The 23,923-nt window shown below is 40.5% G+C and overlaps 2 protein-coding genes across 4 annotated transcripts in view; both read right to left on the minus strand.

Moving 5' to 3' along the window:
• tead1a (TEA domain family member 1a) overlaps nt 1-15,478 on the minus strand; it is a 119,673-nt gene extending 104,195 nt beyond the window's left edge. For all 3 annotated transcript variants that reach the window (XM_055933541.1, XM_055933540.1, XM_055933539.1), the window contains exons 1-2: nt 15,316-15,478; nt 14,802-14,906 (exon numbers count right to left, since the gene is read on the minus strand). The gene's annotated coding sequence lies outside the window, so the exon portion shown is untranslated. The remainder of the gene's footprint in view (nt 1-14,801; nt 14,907-15,315) is intronic.
• Nucleotides 15,479-20,322: 4,844 nt separating this feature from the next.
• parvaa (parvin, alpha a) overlaps nt 20,323-23,923 on the minus strand; it is a 45,186-nt gene continuing 41,585 nt past the window's right edge. The window contains exon 11 of the mRNA XM_055933542.1: nt 20,323-22,717. Coding sequence (XP_055789517.1) covers nt 22,550-22,717 — 168 coding nt within the window. The 3' untranslated portion in view covers nt 20,323-22,549. The remainder of the gene's footprint in view (nt 22,718-23,923) is intronic.

The raw sequence follows: 23,923 nt of genomic DNA on the forward strand, positions 1-23,923 counted from the left end.
AAACACTCATCGACGAGGTTAGTTCCCATTCCCCCATAAACACTCATCGACGCGGTTAGTTCCCATTCCCCCATAAACACTCATCGACGCGGTTAGTTCCCATTCCCCCATAAACACTCATCGACGCGGTTAGTTCCCATTCCCCCATAAACACTCATCGACGCGGTTAGTTCCCATTCTCTCTCACACACACACAGTTAAACACCTAGTGTTGTGATTCAGCCCTTTGACTCCATACTAAATCTGATTCCATCTTCTGTATCTTTCTGCACTCTATATAGATTGTGCTGATGCTACACTGTGAGAACCTGGAAATCATCAGTGGTTCTGAGGGAGGCGACGTGGCCGCCAACAGTGCCTGGGACACGTTCCAGCATTACCACTGTCTGGAGAACAGCCAGAGTGTGGTCAAGACCCCCTCCACAGACATCTGCCATAACTTATCTTTAGCGTGTCAGCTCTTCTGCACCAGGGAGGTAAAGGTATGGCACTGCACTCACAACAGTCATGTATGACTGCTTAAATATCCTTAGACATACTTATACTCATTTATGTGTTTCTTAATTAAAGGTCTAAGGAAGGTATCTTATTAATGGCGTAGATTGTACACCTCTGCCCAGTCCCATATTGAGGCAAACATGCAACAGCTCTGTGCATTTTATCTTTTCTCGATTTCTTGCATTCTTTTTCCGTGCCTCCTAAAACCCCATCGGAGGAGAGGACCCAAGGTTCCTCCCCTCAGACCTCCAAAGGGGTTTGAGAAGAATGGGAGTAGCGAGGACGTGAGGAGCTGAGATTAATTGGGACAGAGCTAACGTGATTGTTTTAGGTGGAATCTTATGTTGAATGATACATTTGTTATCTGTTTGCACGTATATCTTTGTTCTACTTGTACTCTTTCCACAAATAGCTCTGGCTTGCTGATAACATCTGATCTGATCAAACTTCCTATGCGATTTGACTCCTGTGTTACTGCCTGTACTCAATAAAACGTCCAATGCCAAATTGAAATAATTTGACCATGTAATTTGATAGACAATGGTAGCTTCCAATCAGACAATTACTATTAAACAAATCTGTTTTCCTTAGTTAAATGTTTGGTGAATGCAGGACATTGCTTTGTCCTCGCTCCTCCTTTGAATACTGTGTGTACCATGAGTTTAGCTGGTTAAATTCTTGTTTACATTCTATTTTTTTGGCACTGGTTAAGTATTGTTAATGTAGCAGATTCTCCCCTTCGTGTCTCCATATAATTCAAAATCCCCATGTGCTGTGTGTGTGTGCCATTGGGATAAAAAAAATACCCTTAATATCGGATCTTTCATCAGGGTAGGTAGCATAAACGTAACCACATTCAAATCCATATGTTACATTGGTATACACATCAAAAGTCCCAATACAAAGTTACCTCACTTTTCTCTTTTTGGCGTTATTACATAAAACCGATCAGAATTCCAAAGAATGCCGAAGTCAGGTCAGAAAATGTTTTTCCAGGGTGTGACGTTATATGGAGGAACCTGCAAGCCAGCCTATTCCTTATTATGTAAACTCCAACAGAAATAACTTCAAAATGTAGAACTTCAAATTAAACCAAATAGTTTACACTCATGACTACTGGTTTCAATTACATGTTCACCCAACTTACAAGCAAATACTTTATGAATTTGTTACAAATCAACTTGCAAGGTTGCTAGCCAACTAGCCTGCTAACTTTAGCCCTACTTGCCTTCTAACGTTACGGTAGCACTGAATGAGTCAGCCAATTTCTATCCACACTAGCTTACAGCTATATTGAAGTAAACCAAAGTTTTGTAAATACATAATGCCATCTAACCAAATGTCAAAGAATGTTAGCTGTATGCCCTTAGCGTTAGCTATTTAGACAACTAGCTATTAGCCTAGCCAACCACCACGGTTATGGTCGGCAAGCTAGAGCCCAACCACTGGAGACCAGCTAGAACACAACTAAAACAAAACCCCAGATCAAAAGCAAAGAGAGAGCAGAAACAGATTGATGGCCGAGGCCATCCAATGGTAAAACTTTTAAGACTGCAGGCTGAGTTAGCTACCAAAGTGAGGAGGGGGCGCTTCACCGGGCCAAGGGAGTGTCAGGGAAATCAAATAGCTATATAGCGAGATAAATAAAAATGATCGTGACTAAAACTAATTTACTACGTTTTTGATCACACTGGTGAGTAAAAACTCATGCTTCCTACCCTTTAACTAGCCCACAAGTCCTTCCTTTCTTTCGACGTCGTGATCGTTATGCCATTATTATGTGTGTACCCAAATGTTACTCTCAACAATGGAGTCATTATATTTACCTGGCTTAAATTATGGCCAGGACCTAGTGTATGATGAATTAATTTCTTAGATCAGCCAAATTATGCCCATATTCTCCACCAATTCTTTAATACATTGGGATTAACGCCCTCATATCATGCAAACATATAACAGACACTTTGTGGAAAGGTGAAGAAAAACAATAAGCTAGTGATGGACTATGGTGTTACTTAGCTAACAGACGAATGTTGCTGGCTAACAAGTAATTAGCTAGCTAGCTAACTTTAGCAAGTAGATTAATCTCAAATCAAGGTATAGCATAGCCATTTAATTTATTTCCCAATGACTTTGTTTGTTTCAAGTTTCCCAAGTTGTTCGGTACTTACTGTTCAAGCCGGCTAGCAAGCTCAACAGACGGCTCTGAAGCGCATCAAGACCAATCCCACGACAACACTGGCCTGGCCAAGGGCAAGCATTTGTTAGTTCGTCCATCACTCCAGTGAAAGTGACCAATGTAAGGTTTCTCGACATGCACCTGCGTCAACAGCCTGAAATCCAATCTAGAAAACCACAGCTACAAAGCCAAAATACAAATTCAAGAGAACTAAAATTTGCTTTTTGGTCTTAATTTAAGGTTAGGCATAAGATTAGCAGTGTGGTTAGGGTTAAGGTTAGGTTTAAAATCACATTTTAACAAGATACATTGTAGAAATAGGTGGGGATTATGACTTTGTGGCAACTAGTGACGACCAGAAAAAAGATACATTGAAACCCAAAAGGTGCCAAGACTTGAGAGCGAGCAACTTGAGAAATTGAGAGTGTAAACTTGGCAAAGACAATTTGATGCTTTTTGCACATTTTAACCATGTTTCTTTGCTTAGGTTCAATTTTTTTTTTTATTCAGACATTTTTCTTTTTGATCTGCAACAATGATATTCAGCTCGCCCAAACTCACACTTGAACATCCTCTGCTCTCTCGAGCAAATTTCTGCGCTCTTGACTGGTCTGTGTGCTCGCAGCACTCATCCTCTGCTCGCGGCATTCATCCTGGATTTTAGAGGCTGATTTGATGCGATATAGGTTCTACAGTTTCAAAGTTGTCGATCCTTGCCAAACATCTCTTAAAAAGGACCCCTTGAGCGCTATTTGAAAATACAACTTTTACAGCATGAGAAAACCATATGCACTGGTGACACTCAAAGCATAAATATTTAAACTCAGAGTGCCATTCTGTTATTTTAATTCATTAGAGTTACAGTGCATTCAGAAAGTATTCGCAAACCAAGACTTTTTCCACATTGTGTTGTGTTACAGCTTGAATTTAATTGATTTGTCACCACACACACACACACACACACACACACACACACACACACACACACACACACACACACACACACACACAATGTCAAAGTGGAATTAGGTTTTCCTCCCCAATTTTTTTTTATTAAAAATGAAAATCTGACATTTCTTGAGTCAATCACTATTGAACCCCTTTGTTATGACAAGACTAAATAAGTTCAGGAGTAAAAATGTGCTAAACAAGTCACATAATACGCTGCATGGACTTTTGAATGACTACCTCATCTCTGTAACCCACACATACAATTATCTGTAAGGTCACTCAGTTGAACTTCAAACACAGATTCAACCACAAAGACCAGGGAGGTTTTCCAATTCCTCGCAAAGAAGGGCACATATTGGTAGATGGGATAAAAAAAAATACAAAATTGAAGCAGACACTGAATATCTCTTTAAGCATGGTTATTAATAAATTACACTTAATTACACTTTGGATGATGTATCAATACACCCAGTCACTACAAAGATACAGGCGTCCTTCCTAAGTCAGTTGGGGGAGAGGAAGGAAACAACTCAGGGATTTCACCATGAGGCCAATGGTGACTTTAAAACAGTTAATGGCTGTTATAGGAGAACTGAGGATGGATCAACAACATTGTAGTTACTCCACAATACTAACTCAATTGACAGAGTGAAAAAAGGAAGCCTGTACAGAAGAAAAAAACATTTTACAAAACATATATCCTTGTTTGCAACAAGGCACTAAAGCAATACTGCAAAAAAATTGTCAAAGCAATTCATTTTTGGTCCTGAATACAAAGTGTTATGTTTGGGGGAAATCCAATAACGTCGGACTGCTCTAAATTGCTAGTTGGGTCATTGGGTGGGGGCATTCCGCTGAATTGGGTCTAGGGGTGTCTGGATCGAATCTGGTTGATTTAAATGGACCTTAAAGCAGACTCTGCTTCCCACATGTATTTTCCATAGATCTGTGAGCAGGCCTACTTCCTCCAGGTATTGTGTTACTGCTGGGTTTCATATAAGCACAACTCCTATTGTTCTTCAGGCAGCTATATCGTTGAGTCAAAGCCCTCTATTAGGTGTCATCTTCCTGGGGCGTCACTCGCCCTGCCTCAGCATTAGGGCTTTATACATTTGCCTGAATAGGCTGTACCAGGAAAGACAGGCCTGGAGGTTGGAGTAATATCAACATGCTCCAAGAAGTGTGAACTCCAGAGCAGCCTGCTGAGTGTTTGAGTAGGATCCTTCCTTGACACTCCGCAGGGTTAGGAGCACGTGGTTTCAAAGAGGGCTGTGAACCCGGTGTGTCCCTGGGCTAAACACTGATACAACATCCGTTAGATAACAGTAACGGTGCTCAGCACGCAACAAATAGACCTTTTCAGCGCCACATAATGAAAAGTACAAACCCAATATATTTAAATAGTCAAAGACACCTTTTATTAACCGAAAGAAGTGCAACATAGAGTGATGGGGGCTTCTTTTCTTTTAGACTACATCTGACCTCTTGTAAAGAAAATTTGTCAAAAGAGCTTAGATATCCACTGAAATAGTCTGATACCATATTCCTGTGTATCATAACTGTTAGTACTGAACCAACGTTGCAGTACAGTAAAATAGTAGCATAGTGCCAATACCACTGCAGGAACCAAAAATTGTCCTCAATGTATCTGCTATAATAAGTTATTTTTCTTTACTTGTGGTATAAGCAGTACATGCTGTCAATACTACTGTACTGTACTCAGTCCATGGAAAGGAAGTAGTTGAAGCCTGGATTTCCCATTTCAGAACAGGTCAAAAACTCTGTTTGTTTTAGCTTCATGCTCTGTCTCATGCATTGACGGATGGTTAGCATATTGCTCTCATGACACATGGTTCGTGGGTCCCTACCATCTGTAGGCTAAACAGCTAACAGGATCTATCACTCTCTCTCCACTGGGATTCTCTGCCTCTAACCCTATTACCGGGCTGAGTCACTGGCTTACTGGTGCTCTTCCATGGCGTCCCTAGGAGGGGTGCGTCACTTGAGTGGGTTGAGTCACTGACGAGATCTCCTGTCCGGGTTGGCGCCCCCCTCGGGTTCGTGCCGTGGGTGAGATCTTTATGGGCTATACTCGGCCTTGTCTTAGGCTAGTAGGTTGGTGGTTGAAGATATCCCTCTGGTGGTGTGGGGGCTGTGGTTTGGCAAAGTGGGTGGGATTATTTCCTGCCTAGTTGGCCCTGTCCGGGGGCATCATCGGATGGGGCCACAGTGTCTCCTGACCCCTCCTGTCTCAGCCTCCAGTATTTATGCTGCAGTAGTTTATGTGTTGGGGGGCTAGGTTCAGTTTGTTATATCTGGAGTACTTCTCCTGTCTTATCCGGTGTCCTGTGTGAATTTAAGTATGCTCTCTCTAATTCTCTCTTTCTCTCTCTCGGAGGACCTGAGCCCTAGGACCATGCCTCAGGACTACCTGGCATGATGACTCCTTGCTGTCCCCAGTCCACCTGGCCGTGCTGCTGCTCCAGTTTCAACTGTTCTGCCTGCGGCTATGGAACCCTGACCTGTTCACCGGACATGCTACCTGTCCCAGACCTGCTGTTTTCAACTCTCTAGAGACAGCAGGAGCGGTAGAGATACTCTCTATGAAAAGCCAACTGACATTCACTCCTGAGGTGCTGACTTGCTGCACCCTCGACAACTACTGTGATTATTATTTGACCATGCTGGTCATTTATGTACATTTGAACATCTTGGCCATGTTCTGTTATAATCTCCACCCGGCACAGCCAGAAGAGGACTGGCCACCCCTCATAGCCTGGTTCCTCTCTAGGTTTCTTCCTAGGTTTTGGTCTTTCTAGGCAGTTTTTCCTAGCCACCGTGCTTCTACACCTGCATTGCTTGCTGTTTGGGGTTTTAGGCTGGGTTTCTCTACAGCACTGAGATATCAGCTGATGTAAGAAGGGCTATATAAATACATTTGATTTGACTACCGCTTGGCATTTAACACCATAGTGCCCACAAAGCTCATCACTAAGCTAAGGACCCTGGGACTAAACACCTCCCTCTCCAACTGGATCCTGGACTTCCTGACGAGCCGCCCCCAGGAGGTAGGGGTAGGTAGCAATACATCTGCCACGCTGATCCTCAACCCTCAGGGGTGCGTAGTTAGTACCCTCCTGTACTCCCTGTTCACCCACAACTGCGTAGCCAAGCACGACTCCAACACCATCATTAAGTTTGCTGATGACACAACAGTGGTAGACCTGATCACCGACAACAATGAGACAGCCTATAGGGAGGAGGTCAGAGACCTGGCAGTGAATGTGGTGCCAGGACAACAACTCTCCCTCAATGTGAGCAAGACAAAGGAGCTGATCGTGGACTACAAAAAACGGCGGGCCGAACAGGTCGAGAGTTTCAAGTTCCTTGGTGTTCACATCACCAATGAACTATCATGGTCCAAACACACCATGACAGTCGTGAAGAGGGCACAACACCTTAATCCCCTCAGGAGACTGAGAAGATTTGGCATGGGTCCCCAGATCCTCAAAAAGTTCTACAGCTGCATTATCGAGAGCATCCTGACCAGTTGCATCACTGCCTGGTATGGCAACTGCTCGGCATCTGACCGTAAGGCGCTACAGAGGGTAGTACGTATGGCCCAGTACATAATTTGGGCAAAGCTTCCTGATATCCAGGACCTATATACTAGGTGGTGACAGAGGAAGGCCCAAAAACCGGAGCGCCAAGCGGTACCAGAGCGGCAACTTTAGGACCAAAAAGATCCTTAACAGCTTCTACCCCCAAGCCATAAGACTGCTGAACAATTAATCAAATGGCCCCCCGGACAATTTATATTGACCCCCCCCCCCCCTCTTTGTTTTTACACGGCTGCTACTTGCTGTTTATTATCTATGCATAGTCACTTCACCCCTACCTACATGTACAAATTACCTCGACTAACCTGTACCCCCGCACACTGACTCAGTACTGGTACCCTCTGTATATAGCCTTGTTATTGTTATTTTATTGTGTTACTTTTTGTTGTGAGGGGTGTTGATACTGATGAGAAGGGATAATGAAAGCACCCTCGTCTGTCCTTACCCTTCTAACCCTGTGGTTTGGTGTGTCCTAACCCTACAGTTACAGTGGTCTCAGGGTTGCTGTACAGGGCCAAAGTGCAGCCAGAAGAAGCTGGGAGGGAGAGGTTCCCTGCAGCTGCAGCTAGCGCTGGAGCAGATGCTCAACTGTATGTTTTTAGGTGGCACTCACCATGTACCTTGTGGAGCTAAACGTGCAGTGCATCAGACTGTGCTGAAACTCTCCCTTTGTGACACAGGGTATACCTCAGGGCACGGAGGGAGGCCCGGGGAACAAGCGCTTAGAGTGGCCGGCCCTCCTGCAGCCAGGTCCCCGGAGGACGCCCATTGTACCCCTGCTCTCCAAACAAAGCCTGTCCCCATGCCCCTGCACTATCACTGCAACACACCAGCCCAGTGCACCACGCATTGTTGCTCTAACAAACCTGCTCCCAAATGTTTATTTCATATACATTTTCTCTCTTCTCTTACACTCTATTTACTTTCTGTTGAATTGTTTCTCCCTCCCAAAATACATCCTTCCTCTGTGGCCACCACACATTTGATTTCCTGCAAGTATCACATAACAAGGTATCTGATCAGGCCAAAGAAATGAGACCTATCTTTCTCAGGCACTCTCTCAGCATTATTTTTCACTACTCTGAGAATAAGACGAGGAAAGGACAGAGGGACCGAATGACACATCGTTAACACTGACACCTAATTTAGTTTCCATGACTTCTAAAAATGTTTAAAATGGCCATTTAAGACTTCAGAATAGCAGAGGGATGCCCATTTGCAATCAGATGAAATCGTGAGATTCTTATTTCACACAGCAGTGCATCCTTCCCCCACTAAGAAGGTGAATCACCTGTTCACCTGTTTCATAACACTGTGACGAGACCAATGGTTCTTAAAAGACATGGAAATAACATTTAGTTTTGGGGGATAAAGTCCAGGCATTTTACATAGAATTAATCCTGACCCCTTAATTACAGTTCATTTACTGTTGAAGAAAAAGCCCTTTATAATAAAGCCATAATAACATTTGCTATGTGGCATAGGCTAGAGTTGAGCAGAGGCGTTTTTAGGAACATTTGTTAGAAGGGTTCATAAAAAAGTGCCCTTTAACCTGTTGGGGATGGGGGCGCTGTTTAGACTATTTATGCTAATTGGGTAATTTTTGAAACGGCTTCCCACAAAATCCTTGATCGTACAATATGCATATTATTATTATTATTGGATAGAAAACAGTCTATAGTTTCTATAGGAGTTGAAATTTTGTCTCTAAGTGGAACAGAGCCCATTCTACAGCAATTTCCCTGACATGGAGTCAGATTTGAGAAATGTTGGCCACTGTTCTGAAGTCAGTTAAAAGGGCACTGTTATTGCTATGACTATACGGACACTTCTTATGTCTTCCCCTGGATGCCTTTACGTGATGACGATTCCAATGGGGTCGATTGCGCGTTCACAGGCCCTATAAATTAAAAAACCCTGTAGCTAGCAAGTCTTTCCTTGGTGCGTAACGCGCGTGCTGGACACCGACCCGCTCCTGTTCCAAGCGTTAGTTTAGCCTGTTATATTTCTCCGGTCATCTTTTCACTCGTTATAGGAGTTAAAAACATCATAAGGTAGTTAATTTAAAGCGTTTTATAGCAATTTATATCCGTTTAGTGCGATTTTGGGACATTTATTTTTGAAACGATGTGAATAGCCGGGCACGCTTTTCAGTTCATCCCGAACGCAGTTGGCATTTCCACATGGCAAGAGGACAGCTTTCCACCAAAAGACGATTACTCCCAAGAAAGGATCCTTTGCCCAAGATACTGATGGAAGAACAGCTCAAGGTAGGACATTTTTATTATGATAAATCGTGTTTCTGTCGAAACATTTTAGTGGCTTAGGACGCCATGTTTTTTGACGTAGCTTCGCTTGGCGCAAACTGTATTGAAAAGTAAGGATAAATTAAAAAATGTAATTCCGCAATTGTATTAAGAATTAAATTGTCTATCAATCCCTGTCCACCCTATATTTTTTAGTCACGTTTATGAGTATTTATGTATAAGAGTAGATCACTGTCTAAGTGGCGCAAGGACATTTTTCTGACCAGCTTGTCTACATTTCACATTGTCTAACCATGATTTTGGTGGCTAAATATAAACATTTGCGATCAAACTCTATATGGATTGTGTAATATGATGTTACAGGAGTGTCATCGGAAGAATTCTGAGAAGGTTAGTGAAAAAATGTATATCTTTTGGCGATGTTGACTTTTATCGCTCACTTTGGCTAGAATCAATGCTGGGCTGCTATGTGCTATGCTAATATAACGATTTATTGTGTTTTCGCTGTAAGACACTTAGAAAATCTGAAATATTGTCTGTATTCACAGGATCTGTGTCTTTCGATTCGTGTATGCTGTGTATTTTTACGAAATGTTTGATGATTAGTAAGTAGGTAAACACGTTGCTCTAAGTAGTTTTTCTATTCCATTTGTGACGGTGGGTGCAATTGTAACCTATGCCATCTACCTGAAATATGCACTTTTTTCTAACAAAACCTATCCCATACCATAAATATGTTATCAGACTGTCATCTAATGAGTTTTTTTGTTGGTTAGGGGCTATAAATATCTTAGTTTAGCCGAATTGGTGATGGCTACTGGTGTTGGTGGACAAATAAAAGATGGTGGATTATGCTAATGTGTTTTTAGGTAATAGATGTACATCTTTACATATTGTGTCTTCCCTGTAAAACATTTTAAAAATCGGACATGTTGACTGGATTCACAAGATCTGTGTCTTTCATTAGCTGTATTGGACTTTAATGTGTGAAAGTTAAATATTTAAAAAAAATATTTTTTTTGAATTTCGCGGCACTGGTTTTTCAGTGGGGGGGGGGGGGGGGGAGTGCCGCTAGCGGCACGCTGATCCTAGACAGGTTAAAAAAACACATTTCATGCAATTCTACGTAAAAAAATATCTTAAGAATGTTGTTTTTCAACATAGCTCACCTTGAGATAGGCTATTGCCAATAGGAGCGCATCGGCCATCACCGTGAGTAGTAGCCTATGGCTTACAACATTAACAATGTCTACACTGTATTTCTGATCAATTTGATGTTATTTTAATGGACAAAAAATGTGTTTTTCTTTCAAAAACAAGGACATTTCTAAGTGACCCCAAACTTTTGAACGGTAGTGTATCTATTGGTTGTACAGACAGATTGGTCTTCTCTTTTCAGTAGGCAAAAACAGTACGTTTCTCCCGCAATTGTATTTTGAAATTTGTAAAAGGCAAACAGACAGCCGGAACCAACCATATAAATATAATCCATACATGGCAGTTCCCATTCAAGTCAGAACTGCCAGCCATTGCTAGTGTATCCATGAGTTTAATAGTCTAACTGCCAGGGTAAGAGGTTCTAAAACCCTTCTATGGATTATATGTCTATGACCACTACGGCAAAAAGCTGTACATTTGGCACCAGAGGGCCTTCCCGACTGTAGGCAACCAACTGGTAAGTGCCTAAATAAAAGGAAATATTTGAGTAAATGAGGGATATAAATAATATGTTATGGTGTGGGGTGCATTTTCCTGGCATGGTTTAGGTCCACTTGTAGAATCTATGCCACGGTGCATTGAAGATGTTCTGGCAGGTCTTGGAGGCCAAAGACCCTTTTAAGATACTATGTTGGTGTGTCCTGTATTTTGGCAGTTACCTGTATGTGCTTGTGATCAAATTTAATCCACAGGTATTTTTTAGAATGTATTGATCCTCTGTGGCAAAATAATGCTCTCTGGTGTATTTTGAACATTGAGAGTGGGCTCCTGCTGTTGGATAAGAAATTGGAATGTTTTATATTTTTTGCCCAGCCCTTGACTCACACAATTTACCAGTCACATTTGACTTATTATGCAGAGTATTTTAATTGTTTTATTACTCAGTTATCCAATCAAGGCAGGGGCCCCGATTTATCCACATGTACCCCCTACCACGTCTCCTCCCCCCATCTGACGAATAGCAGAATGGCAGCAGCAGGCTGTTTATACCTCATTGAGAGCGGACTCCTGAATCCTCCTGTGGTTGGCAGTTGCATGAAAACATGTATTATATATATATATATACATACATATAAAGTCAGAAGTTTACATACACCTTAGCCAAGTACATTTAAACTCAGTTTTTCACAATTCCTGACGTTTAATCCGAGTAAAAATTCCCTGTTTTAGGTCAGTTAAGATCACCACTTTACTTTAGTTAATGTCAGAATAATAGTAGAGAGAATGATATATTTCAGCTTTTATTTCTTTCATCACATTCCCAGTGGGTCATACACTCAAGTAGAATTTTTGGTAGCATTGCCTTTAAATTGTTTAACTTGGATCAAACGTTTTGGGTAGCCTTCCACAAGCTTCCCACAGTAAGTTGGGTGAATTGTGGCCTATTCCTCCTGACGGAGCTGGTGTAACTGAATCAGGTTTGCAAGGCTCCTTACTCGCACACACTTTTTCAGTTCTCCCCACAAATTTTCTATGGGATTGAGGTCAGGGCTTTGTGATAGCCAGTCTAATACCTTGACTTTGTTGTCCTTAAGCCATTTTGCCACAACTTTGGAAGTATGCTTGCGGTCATAGTCCATTTGGAAGACCCATTTGCGACCAAGCTTTAACTTCCTGACTGATGTCTTGAGATGCTGCTTCAATATATCCACATAATTTTCCTGCCTCATGATGCCATCTATTTTGTGAAGTGCACCAGTCCCTCCTGCAGCAAAGCACCCCCGTAACATGATGCTGCCACCGTGCTTCATGGTTGGGATGGTGTTCTTTGGCTTGCAAGTCTCCACCTTTTCCTCCAAACATGACGATGGCCATTATGGCCAAACAGTTCTGTTTTTGTTTCATCAGACCAGAGGACATTTCTCCAAAAAGTATGATATTTTTCCGCATGTGCAGTTGCAAACCGTAGTCTGGCTTTTTTATTGGGGTTTTGGAGCAGTGGCTTTTTCCTTGCTGAGCGGCCTTTCAGGTAATGTCGATGTAGGACTCGTTTTACTGTGGATATAGATATTTTTGTACCCGTTTCCTCCAGCATCTTCACAAGGTCCTTTGCTGTTGTTCTGGGATTGATTTGCACTTTTCGCACCAAAGTACGTTCATCTCTAGGAGACAGAAGGTGTCTCCTTCCTGAGTGGTATGCCAGCTGCGTGATCCCATGGTGTTAATACTTGCGTACTATTGTTTGTACAGATGAACGTGGTACCTTCAGGCGTTTGGAAATTTCTCCCAAGGATGAACCAGACTTGTGGAGGTCTACAAATTTTTTTCTGAGGTCTTGGCTGATTTATTTTGATTTTCCCATGATGTCAAGCGAAGAGGCACTGAGTTTGAAGGTAGACGTTGAAATACATCCACAGGTAAACCTCCAATTGACTCAAATTATGTCAATTAGCCTATCAGAAGCTTCGAAGCCATGACATAATTTTCTGGAATTTTCCAAACTGTTTAAAGGCACAGTCAACTTAGTGTATGTAAACTTCTGACCCACTGGAATTTTGATACAGTGAGTTATAAGTGAAATAATCTTTCTTTAAAAAATTGTTGGGAAGATTACTTGTGTCATGCACAAAGTAGATGTCCTAACTGACTTGCCAAAACTACAGTTTGTTAACAAGAAATTTGTGGAGTGGTTGAAAAACGTGTGTATGTAAACTTCCGACTTCAACTGTATATATACACACATACATACCCATACGCACACACACTACATACATAATATATACGATATATATTTCCTTAATGTATTTTTTGCTCCCTCTTAGGCCCCCCACTGGCCCAGGAGCTTCAGCCCGGTAAGACCCTGCATTAATCCAGCCCTGTTTCTAAGGCTGTGGAGACTGCTTTTCCCTGTACAAAGAAGCAAAAATAGCTGGCGACTTAAAAATCAACCATATTGTAATGCCATTGATAAGCTAAATGAACAGATAGCACTGACTAGGCACACAGGAGCCATATGGTGCTTCAACCACTACCGCCTGTTTCTGGTATAACAATAGGCCGGCCTAGACAGTGAGGCAGCCAAACAAATGGTCGTTAGTCCCCATTTCCACTGCGCGGAGGGGTAAGCGCAAATGTCAGGATTTGCATTTTTCCCCCCTCTACAGGTGCATGAAGTACTGAAACCAGATGTCAACGGACTGGAGAATAGGATGGTTTGCCCATGGTGATTCAACAGCTCCATACACTCACAGCCTAAACACAACAAAGACAATAAAATACCCCCTTTCCATTCCTTCCTCCCCTTGTCCAATTTCCACACAGTTCTCTACTCCCAGAAGTAAATCGTTTTGCACCTGCCACCATCCCTCTGATTTCAGAAGAGGTTTAATCTTCGATGTCCCTCTTGGCTAGACAAAATATTTATTTCAAGCTTTATTTTAAATGTAACAACTAATAAAGTCTACTTTTAGGAAAGTGATAATCACATTAACTTTAGTGACATACCAATGGTCTGATTGAAAAACTGTTTCATAACACATCACGCAGGAAACAAATACCAAATTATCTAAATGAGATGTTTCACATTGTGCCCAAAAAAGTATTACAATTCAAATGTAACTTCAGAAAGCAGGTTATTAACAGTTGATTAAGCATGATCAAAACCAACTTCTAATCTATGGGTTCATGGATTAATTGCTGGCATATTTTCTCTGATGAGAGAATGGTGATTAATGCAGTATTTCATTGCATTTAATCACAGCACTGATAAATCAAATTACAAAAATATTTTCAGTTTTAAGATGATGTTCAAGCGTCTAGTTTCTTGCCCAGATTAATGAAATCACAGGAGGGTAGTAAGGTGCAGTATTACACAAGTGAATCATTTACAAAGCCTGCTCTGTATAAACTTTCTCATTCACACATAATACACCAGATAGTTAAAATATTGAAAAAAGTATGTTTATTTATATGGGAAATGTAAAACTAACTTTAAAGGAAAAGTCCTTCGGGTGTAAATATCATACCCAACAATATTCCACACGCACCAAGTTACTGATAGAGATACAATATTTATATCAACGAAATTGTATATTTGAAGAATACAATGTATATTCTTACAGTACTTACAGTTATCAAAGGGCCAAATGAAAACCCGAGAATGCAACAAGTCCTTCTGACTCGTATGCTTTGTTGCGCACAGAAAGCAAAATATCTCTGACGGCAACTCCCTGCCTGTACGGGGAAAAACACAAAGATAATAACTTAGACGCATGTAAAGTAAACCATATGTGTTCTACAGTACTTGGTGGATACACTGTTGCAATATCCAACATTTTCTTAAGGAAATTTTAAAAAAATGTCAAAGATGTTCATGCAATGTCGGACGACGTCTATGGACAAAGTGAAAGGCACAGCTCTCCGACGTAGGCTCCAGCCAGCCAATATGGCACGCTCGCATAGTTTCTACAATTTATTTCACAAGTGGCTTAATTCTATTACATAAATAAGATAAATATTTGTGATATAGTAATCAACCTTCAGTATTTATTTTCCAATTAAATCTGACCACTTTTGATCTTACAGTAGTCTACTATACAAACGCACCACAATAACTTTTCGTAAAAAGTAGTATAAAACTTACCTTAAACACCTCTATTATGGTTAATTGTAACAATTTTCGCTGTATTTCGGGTTTGGTATAAGGGCTGAGATGTTTTTTTCAGAACTGCCAAGGATTTTTTTCTTCAGACCAGCCGGCTGAAGTGTGTAAAATTCACTGCGCATCTAGAGATGCGAAGTATGCCCGGAATGAGAGCAGGAATGAAATTAACGCAAAGATGGAGTTTGTGGGGCGGGGCGAGAGTGGCGTCATCATAAACTCTGATGCCACTGAGCTATACGGGTGGGAGGGACTGTACTTTTAACAAAACAGTACTGCACCCAAACTCCCTTCAAAGAAACGTAAAAAATCTGTGAGCATATTATAGTATATACGATCAATCTGTGATTTTTCTGTTTAGAAAAAAAATAACACTTAGATTCCAAGAATGATCCACCAACTAATAAGATTGTTGGTTGACAATATATTATCAATAAGATAAATGTCTTTCCAAACATATTTAGTAAAAAGAAAACCTGGCTGTTGGAATTTATTATGTAGCCTAAGAGATAATGTTCCTGTCCAAGTTGATTTTCAAGTTGCCTAGCAATGCACCTGCATTGTTATTATCATGGCATGTTTGTTTGTGTCACTATAATCTTCCCCCCTGCATCATCTCAAATCAAATATTATATGTCACATGCAAGTGTTTAGCAGATGTTATTGCGGGTGTTCCGAAATGCTTGTGTTTCTAACTCCAACAGTGCAGTAATATCTAACAAGTAATATCTAACAATTTCACAACAAAACACCCAACACACACAAATCTAAAGTAAAGGAATGGAATTAAGAATATATAAATATTTGGGTGAGCAATGTCAGAGCGGCATAAACTAAGATACAGTAGAATAGAATACAGTATATACATATGAGATGAGTAATGCAAAATATGTAAACATTATTAAATCAAATCAAATCAAATGTATTTATAAAGCCCTTCTTACATCAGCTGATATCTCAAAGTTGTAACGGCAGCCTTCCCTCTCTTCACTAGAAGAGGGGGTGTAACAGGGATCAGACCAACACGCAGCGTAGCCAGTGCTCAACATGTTTAATTAAACGAATAAACAGTGAACACTACAAATACAAAATAACAAAATGTGGCAAACCGATACAGTCCTAGCTGGTGCATAGAAAACACAAAGACAGGAAACAACCACCCACAACTCCCCAACACAAAACAAGCCACCTATATATGATTCCCAATCAGAGACAACACAAAACATCTGCCTCTGATTGAGAACCATATTAGGCCAAACATAGAAACGGACAAACAAGACACACAACATAGAATGCCAACCCAGCTCACGTCCTGACCAACACTAAAACAAGCACAACACACAAGAACTATGGTCAGAACGTGACAAAAGTGGTGTACAGAAACCCAGCCTAAAACCCCAAACAGCAAGCAATGCAGGTGTAGAAGCATGGACTAGTGTTCCATTATTAAAGTGGCCAGTGATTTCAAGTCTATGTATGTGCTAGTGAACTGTACACCTACAACTGAGCCAACTTCTGACCTGCTCAACAAAGCATGGTTTTGACCATTGCAAAAGGCTGCGAGGTCATAAATGGACAGGGTGTTTATACAACCACTTGTTTGATTACATGTGTAAAAACAAACTACTCAATCAATCACAGGAAGATCAACCCACTCAAGTAGAGTATAGCGAAAAATGCCTGTCACGATGTGATGCACCCCTCCTAGGGATGGCATGGGAGAGCACTAGCAAGCCAGTGTCTCAGTAAGGGGGGTTTGTCACTCCTGTGCCTTGCCGTTCACCTTCGCTCCCCTGGGCCAGACTACACTGAAGAGATGTCTTCAGTAAAGTCTTAAAGGTTGAGACCGATTCTCTCACATGGATCGGCAGACCATTCCATAAAAATAAAGCTCTATAGGAAAGCCCTGCCTCCAGGAACAGTAAGGAGGCCTGCGTCTTGTGACCCTAACATACGTGTAGGTATGTACGGCAGGACCAAATGGTGAGATGGGTAGGACCAAGTCCATGTAATGCTATGTAGGTTAGCAGTAAAACCTTGAAATCAGCCTTAGCCTTGGCAGGAAGCCAATGTAGCCGCCATTTCTTAAATCACTCAGTAAAACACACACATGCCTGTCACACACACACACACAGGATAATGTGCTGCATTGCAAATATAATGCACAAGCAGAGACATTTTTACAGAAGCAGAAACATTATTAAAAAGTGTCATTTTCAAGCACAGATACCCTTGCCTGTCCATAAGTGTGTAACCTGTTGATGGTTATTGTTTTTGCTGACAAAGGTTGACCCCCCTTCACCCTGAGGTCAGGGGTTAAATGTGACCTCTACTAAGCCATGTTTTGAGAAGAACAGATAGATCATGGGAATTAAATACTGAATATAACATCTGGATAGGGGGAACTTGATATATGCTGTTGTATAACAAACATGTTATGGTGCTCTGCCTTAATTCCTTTTTCTCTGCCTTGGCCAGTGACAGTCCGATGGTTGCAGTATCATAAAGTGGCTACTTGATTTGAACATCATTTGTCATTGAGAGAAGATCTGGAAAATGAGATGTCAGTGTGTGAGCAGTCGCCCTCTTGTGGTCAGAGGAAAGCAGTGTTGATAGGGGTAAATAGAATGACAGGAAGGGATGCGGCTATGCTTGAGCATCCAAATGCTTTCAGATCATTGACAATTGAGCCTCTGGGACAGTACATTTCATTTGAGCCCTACAGTGATTGAGAATAATTTCATTTCTCATTTCTTCCAGGCAACATAAATTCACTTGCATTCATTATTACACTGTCGTTATACCAGAAGGTCATCTGAGGAGACATAAATATGACGGTTATCAATGCAAGCAGGTTCAGGATTTTACGACATTTAAAGCTCATAGTGGACTAAGCAGGAGTTCAGGTTAATTGTGTTAAAATGATCATATAACCCACTCGGTTTCTATAACTTAGATCGAGTCGCATTCACTCTGCACATTCATGTATTACAAATGGTCTGATGAAAGAAGGGTATGTACATTCATTGGATGACTGTGGTTCATCTCAGGGATTGTGTTACAGGATAACAGGTTAGCAGCAGACCTTTTCAAATGGGACATTTGAAGAGGTTGATGTCACGTTACACGTAAACACATGGATATGTTTGTGCACCAATCGTCTCTCTGATTCATAGTGCACAGGGCTGCCTGTAATGTTATGGATGAATGCCCCAGCCTTTGATGTTGGCCCTGGTTTCTTAAGAGGATGTGAAAATCCCAACAGAGTGAAGCCAGGTCACATGACCCATAACGAAAGCAGCCTAACGGAGCAGACATTGTGTCTATTTCGTTATCATGTTTAGCCTAGATGTGTTTAGCCATGTCCAAAAATAAATTATCAATTGATCAACATGCAAATAAAAAGGGGGCCCGAGGTATCAAATTATTTTCTTTACATCTCTGCCAATGGTCCCTTAGCTCTCCTCTCCTGTGCTCTCTACATTATAATGCCTGCTGCTTGTTTCTAGAGGTGAGGTGTGAGAGGCAGATGCACAAACACTAGCTCTCTTGTGAGGACAGGTAATGAAGGAATAAAGGCAGAGAGGGATGTGGAGCGAGAGGGGTAATTGCCCTCTAACGGGGAAACCACTAGCATCCACGAGTCAAGACATCTTTACAAGAGCAGTCAATTACTCTGGTGTTCTTTTCTGCTCTTTTCTCTCTATTGGGTGGTAGTGTACTCAAATATATTGCAAAAACTACAAAATAAAAGCACAGCTGTATTCTCTTCTTACAGTGACATCCAAATATCATATAGCTAAAAGGCACATGACCTAATACATTGGTACACCGGGTAACCTTCAAATGATAAAATACAGAAAGAACCTAGTTTTCCTGTTGTTTCCCAACCAGTAACCGACCACCTGCTACCAATCTTTAATAGTATTGTAGAGGTCACTCAGCTCTATTGTAGAAATATATGACAGGACATTTTCCGGAAGGCTGAGACCTGCTACAAACACTGTTCTAATCAAACCTTCCAAAATATCATATACTGTTCTGAAGAGGGAGAAGTGAGTTTGAGACCTATGGTAACATGACAGTAATGGAATAACATTCAATCAGCACAATATCCACATATTGATTGTTTTATTTCAGGATTAACAGATAAGTAATACAAACTATGGATAAATTAACTCTATTAATGTACCTACAGTAATTCAAGTACAGTGTATATGGATTGTAGTGTATATAATTTCAAACACACAATGTTTGCACAAGCCCAAGTCTGACAGATTTTCACACCTTTAGACAGCTGCAAAATGATAGCTTCAGTATATAAAATTAGTGTTTTAACATTTAAACATTTAGGAATTTCATTTAGTTATACATTTTTTTTAATAATGTATGATACCTGAAAAACATTTGAGACTAAGTAAAATAACTTATTAAAAATCAGTCAGCACTTTAAGTGGTGTCTTCCTAGTAATGGCATACAGTATGTTTAAATGAAGGCACTTATCAAGGATTAGAAAGGGAATAGGGGATACCTAGTCAGTTGTACAACTGAATGCATTCAACTGAAATGTGTCTTCCGCATTTAACCCAACCCCTCTGAATCCGAAAGGTGCGGGGGGCTGCCTTAATCAACAACCACTTCGTCGGCGCCCAGTGAAAACAAGTAATGAAAGTAGAAAAGGGTAAGTGAATGAAAACAAGTTCATCATTACATCAACCTTTTGAAAGATAACATTTTAAAGAATAAAAAAGAGCAATTATCATCAATAAAAATACCAATAAAAAAACAATCATACAATATTTTACCTAGACTTTTATGAACAAAATATATACAGTACCAGTCAAAAGTTGACACACCTACTCATTCAAGGGTTTTTCTTTATTTGTACTATTTTCTACATTGTAGAATAATAGTGAAGACATCCACACTATGAATGAACACATATGGAATCATGTAGTAACCCCCAAAAAGTTTTAGATTCTTCAAAGTAGCCACCCTTTGCCTTGATGACAGCTTTGCACACTCTTAGCATTCTCTCAACCAGCTTCACCTGGAATGTTTTTCCAACAATCTTGAAGGAGTTCCCACATATGCTGAGCACTTGTTGGCTGCTTTTCCTTGACTCTGTGGTCCTTCCTCATCCCAAACCATCTGAATTGGGTTGAGGTCAGGTGATTGTGGATGCCTGGTTATCTGATGCAGCACTCCATCACTCCCCTTCTTGGTCAAATATCCCTCACACAGCCTGGAGGTAGTCCCACTAAGCACAAACCAGATGTGATGGCGTATCGCTGCAGAATGCTGTGGTAGCCATGCTGGTTAAGTGTGCCTTGAATTCTAAATAAATCACAACAGTGTCACCAGGAAAGCACACCCACACCATCACCCCTCCTCCATGCTTCACGGTGAGAACCACACATGTAGAGATCATCCGTTCACCTACTCTGCATCTCACAAAGACACAGCAGCTGGAACCAAATATCTAAATTTTGGACTCATCAGACCAAAGGACAGATTTCCACCGGTCTAATATCCATTGCTCATGTTTCTTGGCCCAAGCAAGGCTCTTCTTATTATTGGTGTCCTTTAGTAGTGGTTTCTTTGCAGCAACTTGACCACGAAGGCCTGATTCACACAGTCTCCTCTGAACAGCTGATGTTGAGATGTGTCTGTTACTTGAACTCTGTGAAGCATTTATTTGGGCTGCAATCTGAGGTGCAGTTAACTCTAATGAACTTATCCCCTGCAGCAGAAGTAATTCTGGGTCTTCCTTTCCTGAGAGCCAGTTTCATCATAGCGCTTTATGGTTTTTGCAACTGCACTTGAAGAAACTTTAAAAGTTCTTGACATTTTCCAGATTGACTGACCGGTCTTATAGTAATGATGGACTGGCGTTTCTCTTTGCTTATTTGAGCTGTTCTTGCCATAATATGGACTTGGTCTTTTACCAAATAGGGCTATCTTCTGTATACCACCCCTACCTTGTCACAACACAACTGATTGTCTCAAATGCATTAAGGAAAGAAATTCCACAAATTAACTTTTAACAAGGCACACCTGTTAATTGAAATGCATTCCAGGTGACTACCACATGAAGCTTGTTGAGAGAATGCTAAGAGCGCGCAAAGCTGTCATCAAGGCAAAGGGTGGCTACTTTGAAGAATCTCAAATATATTTTGATTTGTTTAACACTTTTTTGGTTACTGCATGATTCCATATATGTTATTTCATAGTTTTGATGTCTTCACTATTATTCTACAATGTAGAAAACAGTAAAAATAAAGAAAAACCCTGAAATGAGTAGGTGTGTCCTAACTTTTGACTGGTACTGTATATTTAGTGTAGTTGCAGTAAAAGAATGGCACATACAATTTATAGTTATTATTATGGCACATACAATATTTGGTACAATCTGGTATTCTGGTACACATTTCAATATTTGGTATTTGGTACAATCAAATTGTTGTTTCATAATATAAATTCATAATGTCTTGGATTGGTTCGTAGTGCTCTTGGCAAAATTAAAAGGCTTCCCTTGAAGCATGCAATTGTGAAAATTGCGATTGAATATTTACCAGTAAAATGAGTGCCCACAACACCACATATTCAGTCCACATTTCTGTATCTGGTGAAGAGATTACACAGCACCCTCAGCGTGGACTTGAGGTCACAGTTCACAATATCTGGGAAATAAGAACATATGAATAAACACATTCAGACAGCAGTCACTAAAAACATATTTTCGAATAGAAATCGAGGAGGATATGGCATAAAGGAAGTGTTTTGACCCTGAGAAAAGCATTCTGATTCAGAAATGACAAATCGTACTGCCAATGAAAGAGTACACTGAACATGAATGTGTGTTTCAACATGTAGTCATAGACACACTACTACATAATTCTAAGGACAAATTAAAAAACACATAAATGACACACACAGAACCCAAAAAGAAAACCCATTCACAAAGGGGCTTGGTGTGTGGTGCTTCTACTTCAACATAGTGTGGCATTTGAGATTAACTGAATGGATTGGTATAGTGAAAGAGCAAAAAGACAAACTTCTTCCAGACTTGGTTGTATGTGAGAATACTGCTGTCAGGGCTTAGCGCCTGACAGAATTCTCATAAACAAATAATTTATTTAGAGACAGATACAATTAAAACACTGACACATTGAATTATCAGGCGTTATATGTATTGCTCCATATGGCTTTGCACTAAATGTTCAGCATCGGAATAAAAAAATAATAATTTAAAAAAACATAATTGTCCATAGCAACTATATAATGGCATCCTAAAAGAGAACACCTACCTTCAGGCCTGGGTCTGGGTCTCTCCAGACCTCCATCTTGCATCAGCTCAAAGGAGAAGGACACGTTGTACACCTGCATGACAGAAACACAATGACAGCAACATTACACAACAGAAGAGCCCCGCAAAGGTAGGCTACAGTATGAGGAAACAGCTCTCCAACGAACACACAATGCATACAATTCACACAAGTCATCACAGTTCCCCAGCCACATGTTCCTCGGTGTGGAAACATCAGCTCAATAATGTAAATGTATTAAAACTTGTGACAAATGATGGAGTCACGCATGATTCACCAAATGATATTTTGAAAGAGGAAGTAAAGTACTTTAAGAATATGTTTTCGTTTCAGGCTCCTCCATCTCCACTAACTGAAACTAATTGTATGGATTTTTTTCCTATTAATAATGTAAAATTAACATCTGAACAGAAAGACTCATGTGAAGGCCAAATTACAGAGGAGGAACTGCTTGTTGCAATTGGGGCCTTTAAAGATGGGAAAACTCCAGGGCTGGATGGCATACCAGTGGAAGTATACAAAACGTTTTTTGATATACTCAAAGGACCATTATTAACTTGTTTTAACCACTCCTATATAAATGGTAGATTATCAGACACACAACAAGAAGGTCTGATATCGTTATTACTGAAACAGGACCCAAGTGGTATATATAAAGATCCAGTCCAATTAAAAAATTGGAGACCTCTTACACTTCAGTGTTGTGATGCAAAAATCCTAGCAAAATGCTTGGCGCATAGAATAAAAAAAGTTTTGTCAGATATTATTCATCCTAATCAGACAGGTTTTTTACATGGACGATACATTGGAGATAATATAAGGCAAGTACTGGAAACAATAGAACACTATGAGATATCGGGGACACCAGGCCTGGTTTTCATAGCTGATTTTGAAAAGGCTTTTGATAAAGTACGACTGGAGTTTATATATAAATGCCTAGAATATTTCAATTTTGGGGAATCTCTTATAAAATGGGTTAAAATTATGTATAGTAACCCTAGGTGTAAAATAGTAAATAATGGCTACATCTCAGAAAGTTTTAAACTATCTAGAGGAGTAAAACAAGGTTCTCCACTATCAGCATATCTATTTATTATTGCTATCGAAATGTTAGCTGTTAAAATTAGATCAAACATTAATATTAAAGGATTAGAAATCCATGGCTTAAAAACTAAGGTGTCATTGTACGCTGATGATTCATGTTTTCTTTTAAAACCACAACTAGAGTCTCTCCAGGGCCTCATAGAGGATCTAGATACCT

The sequence above is a fragment of the Salvelinus fontinalis genome, chromosome 9, assembly GCF_029448725.1.
Source record: "Salvelinus fontinalis isolate EN_2023a chromosome 9, ASM2944872v1, whole genome shotgun sequence".
Taxonomy (NCBI): Eukaryota; Metazoa; Chordata; class Actinopteri; order Salmoniformes; family Salmonidae; genus Salvelinus; species Salvelinus fontinalis.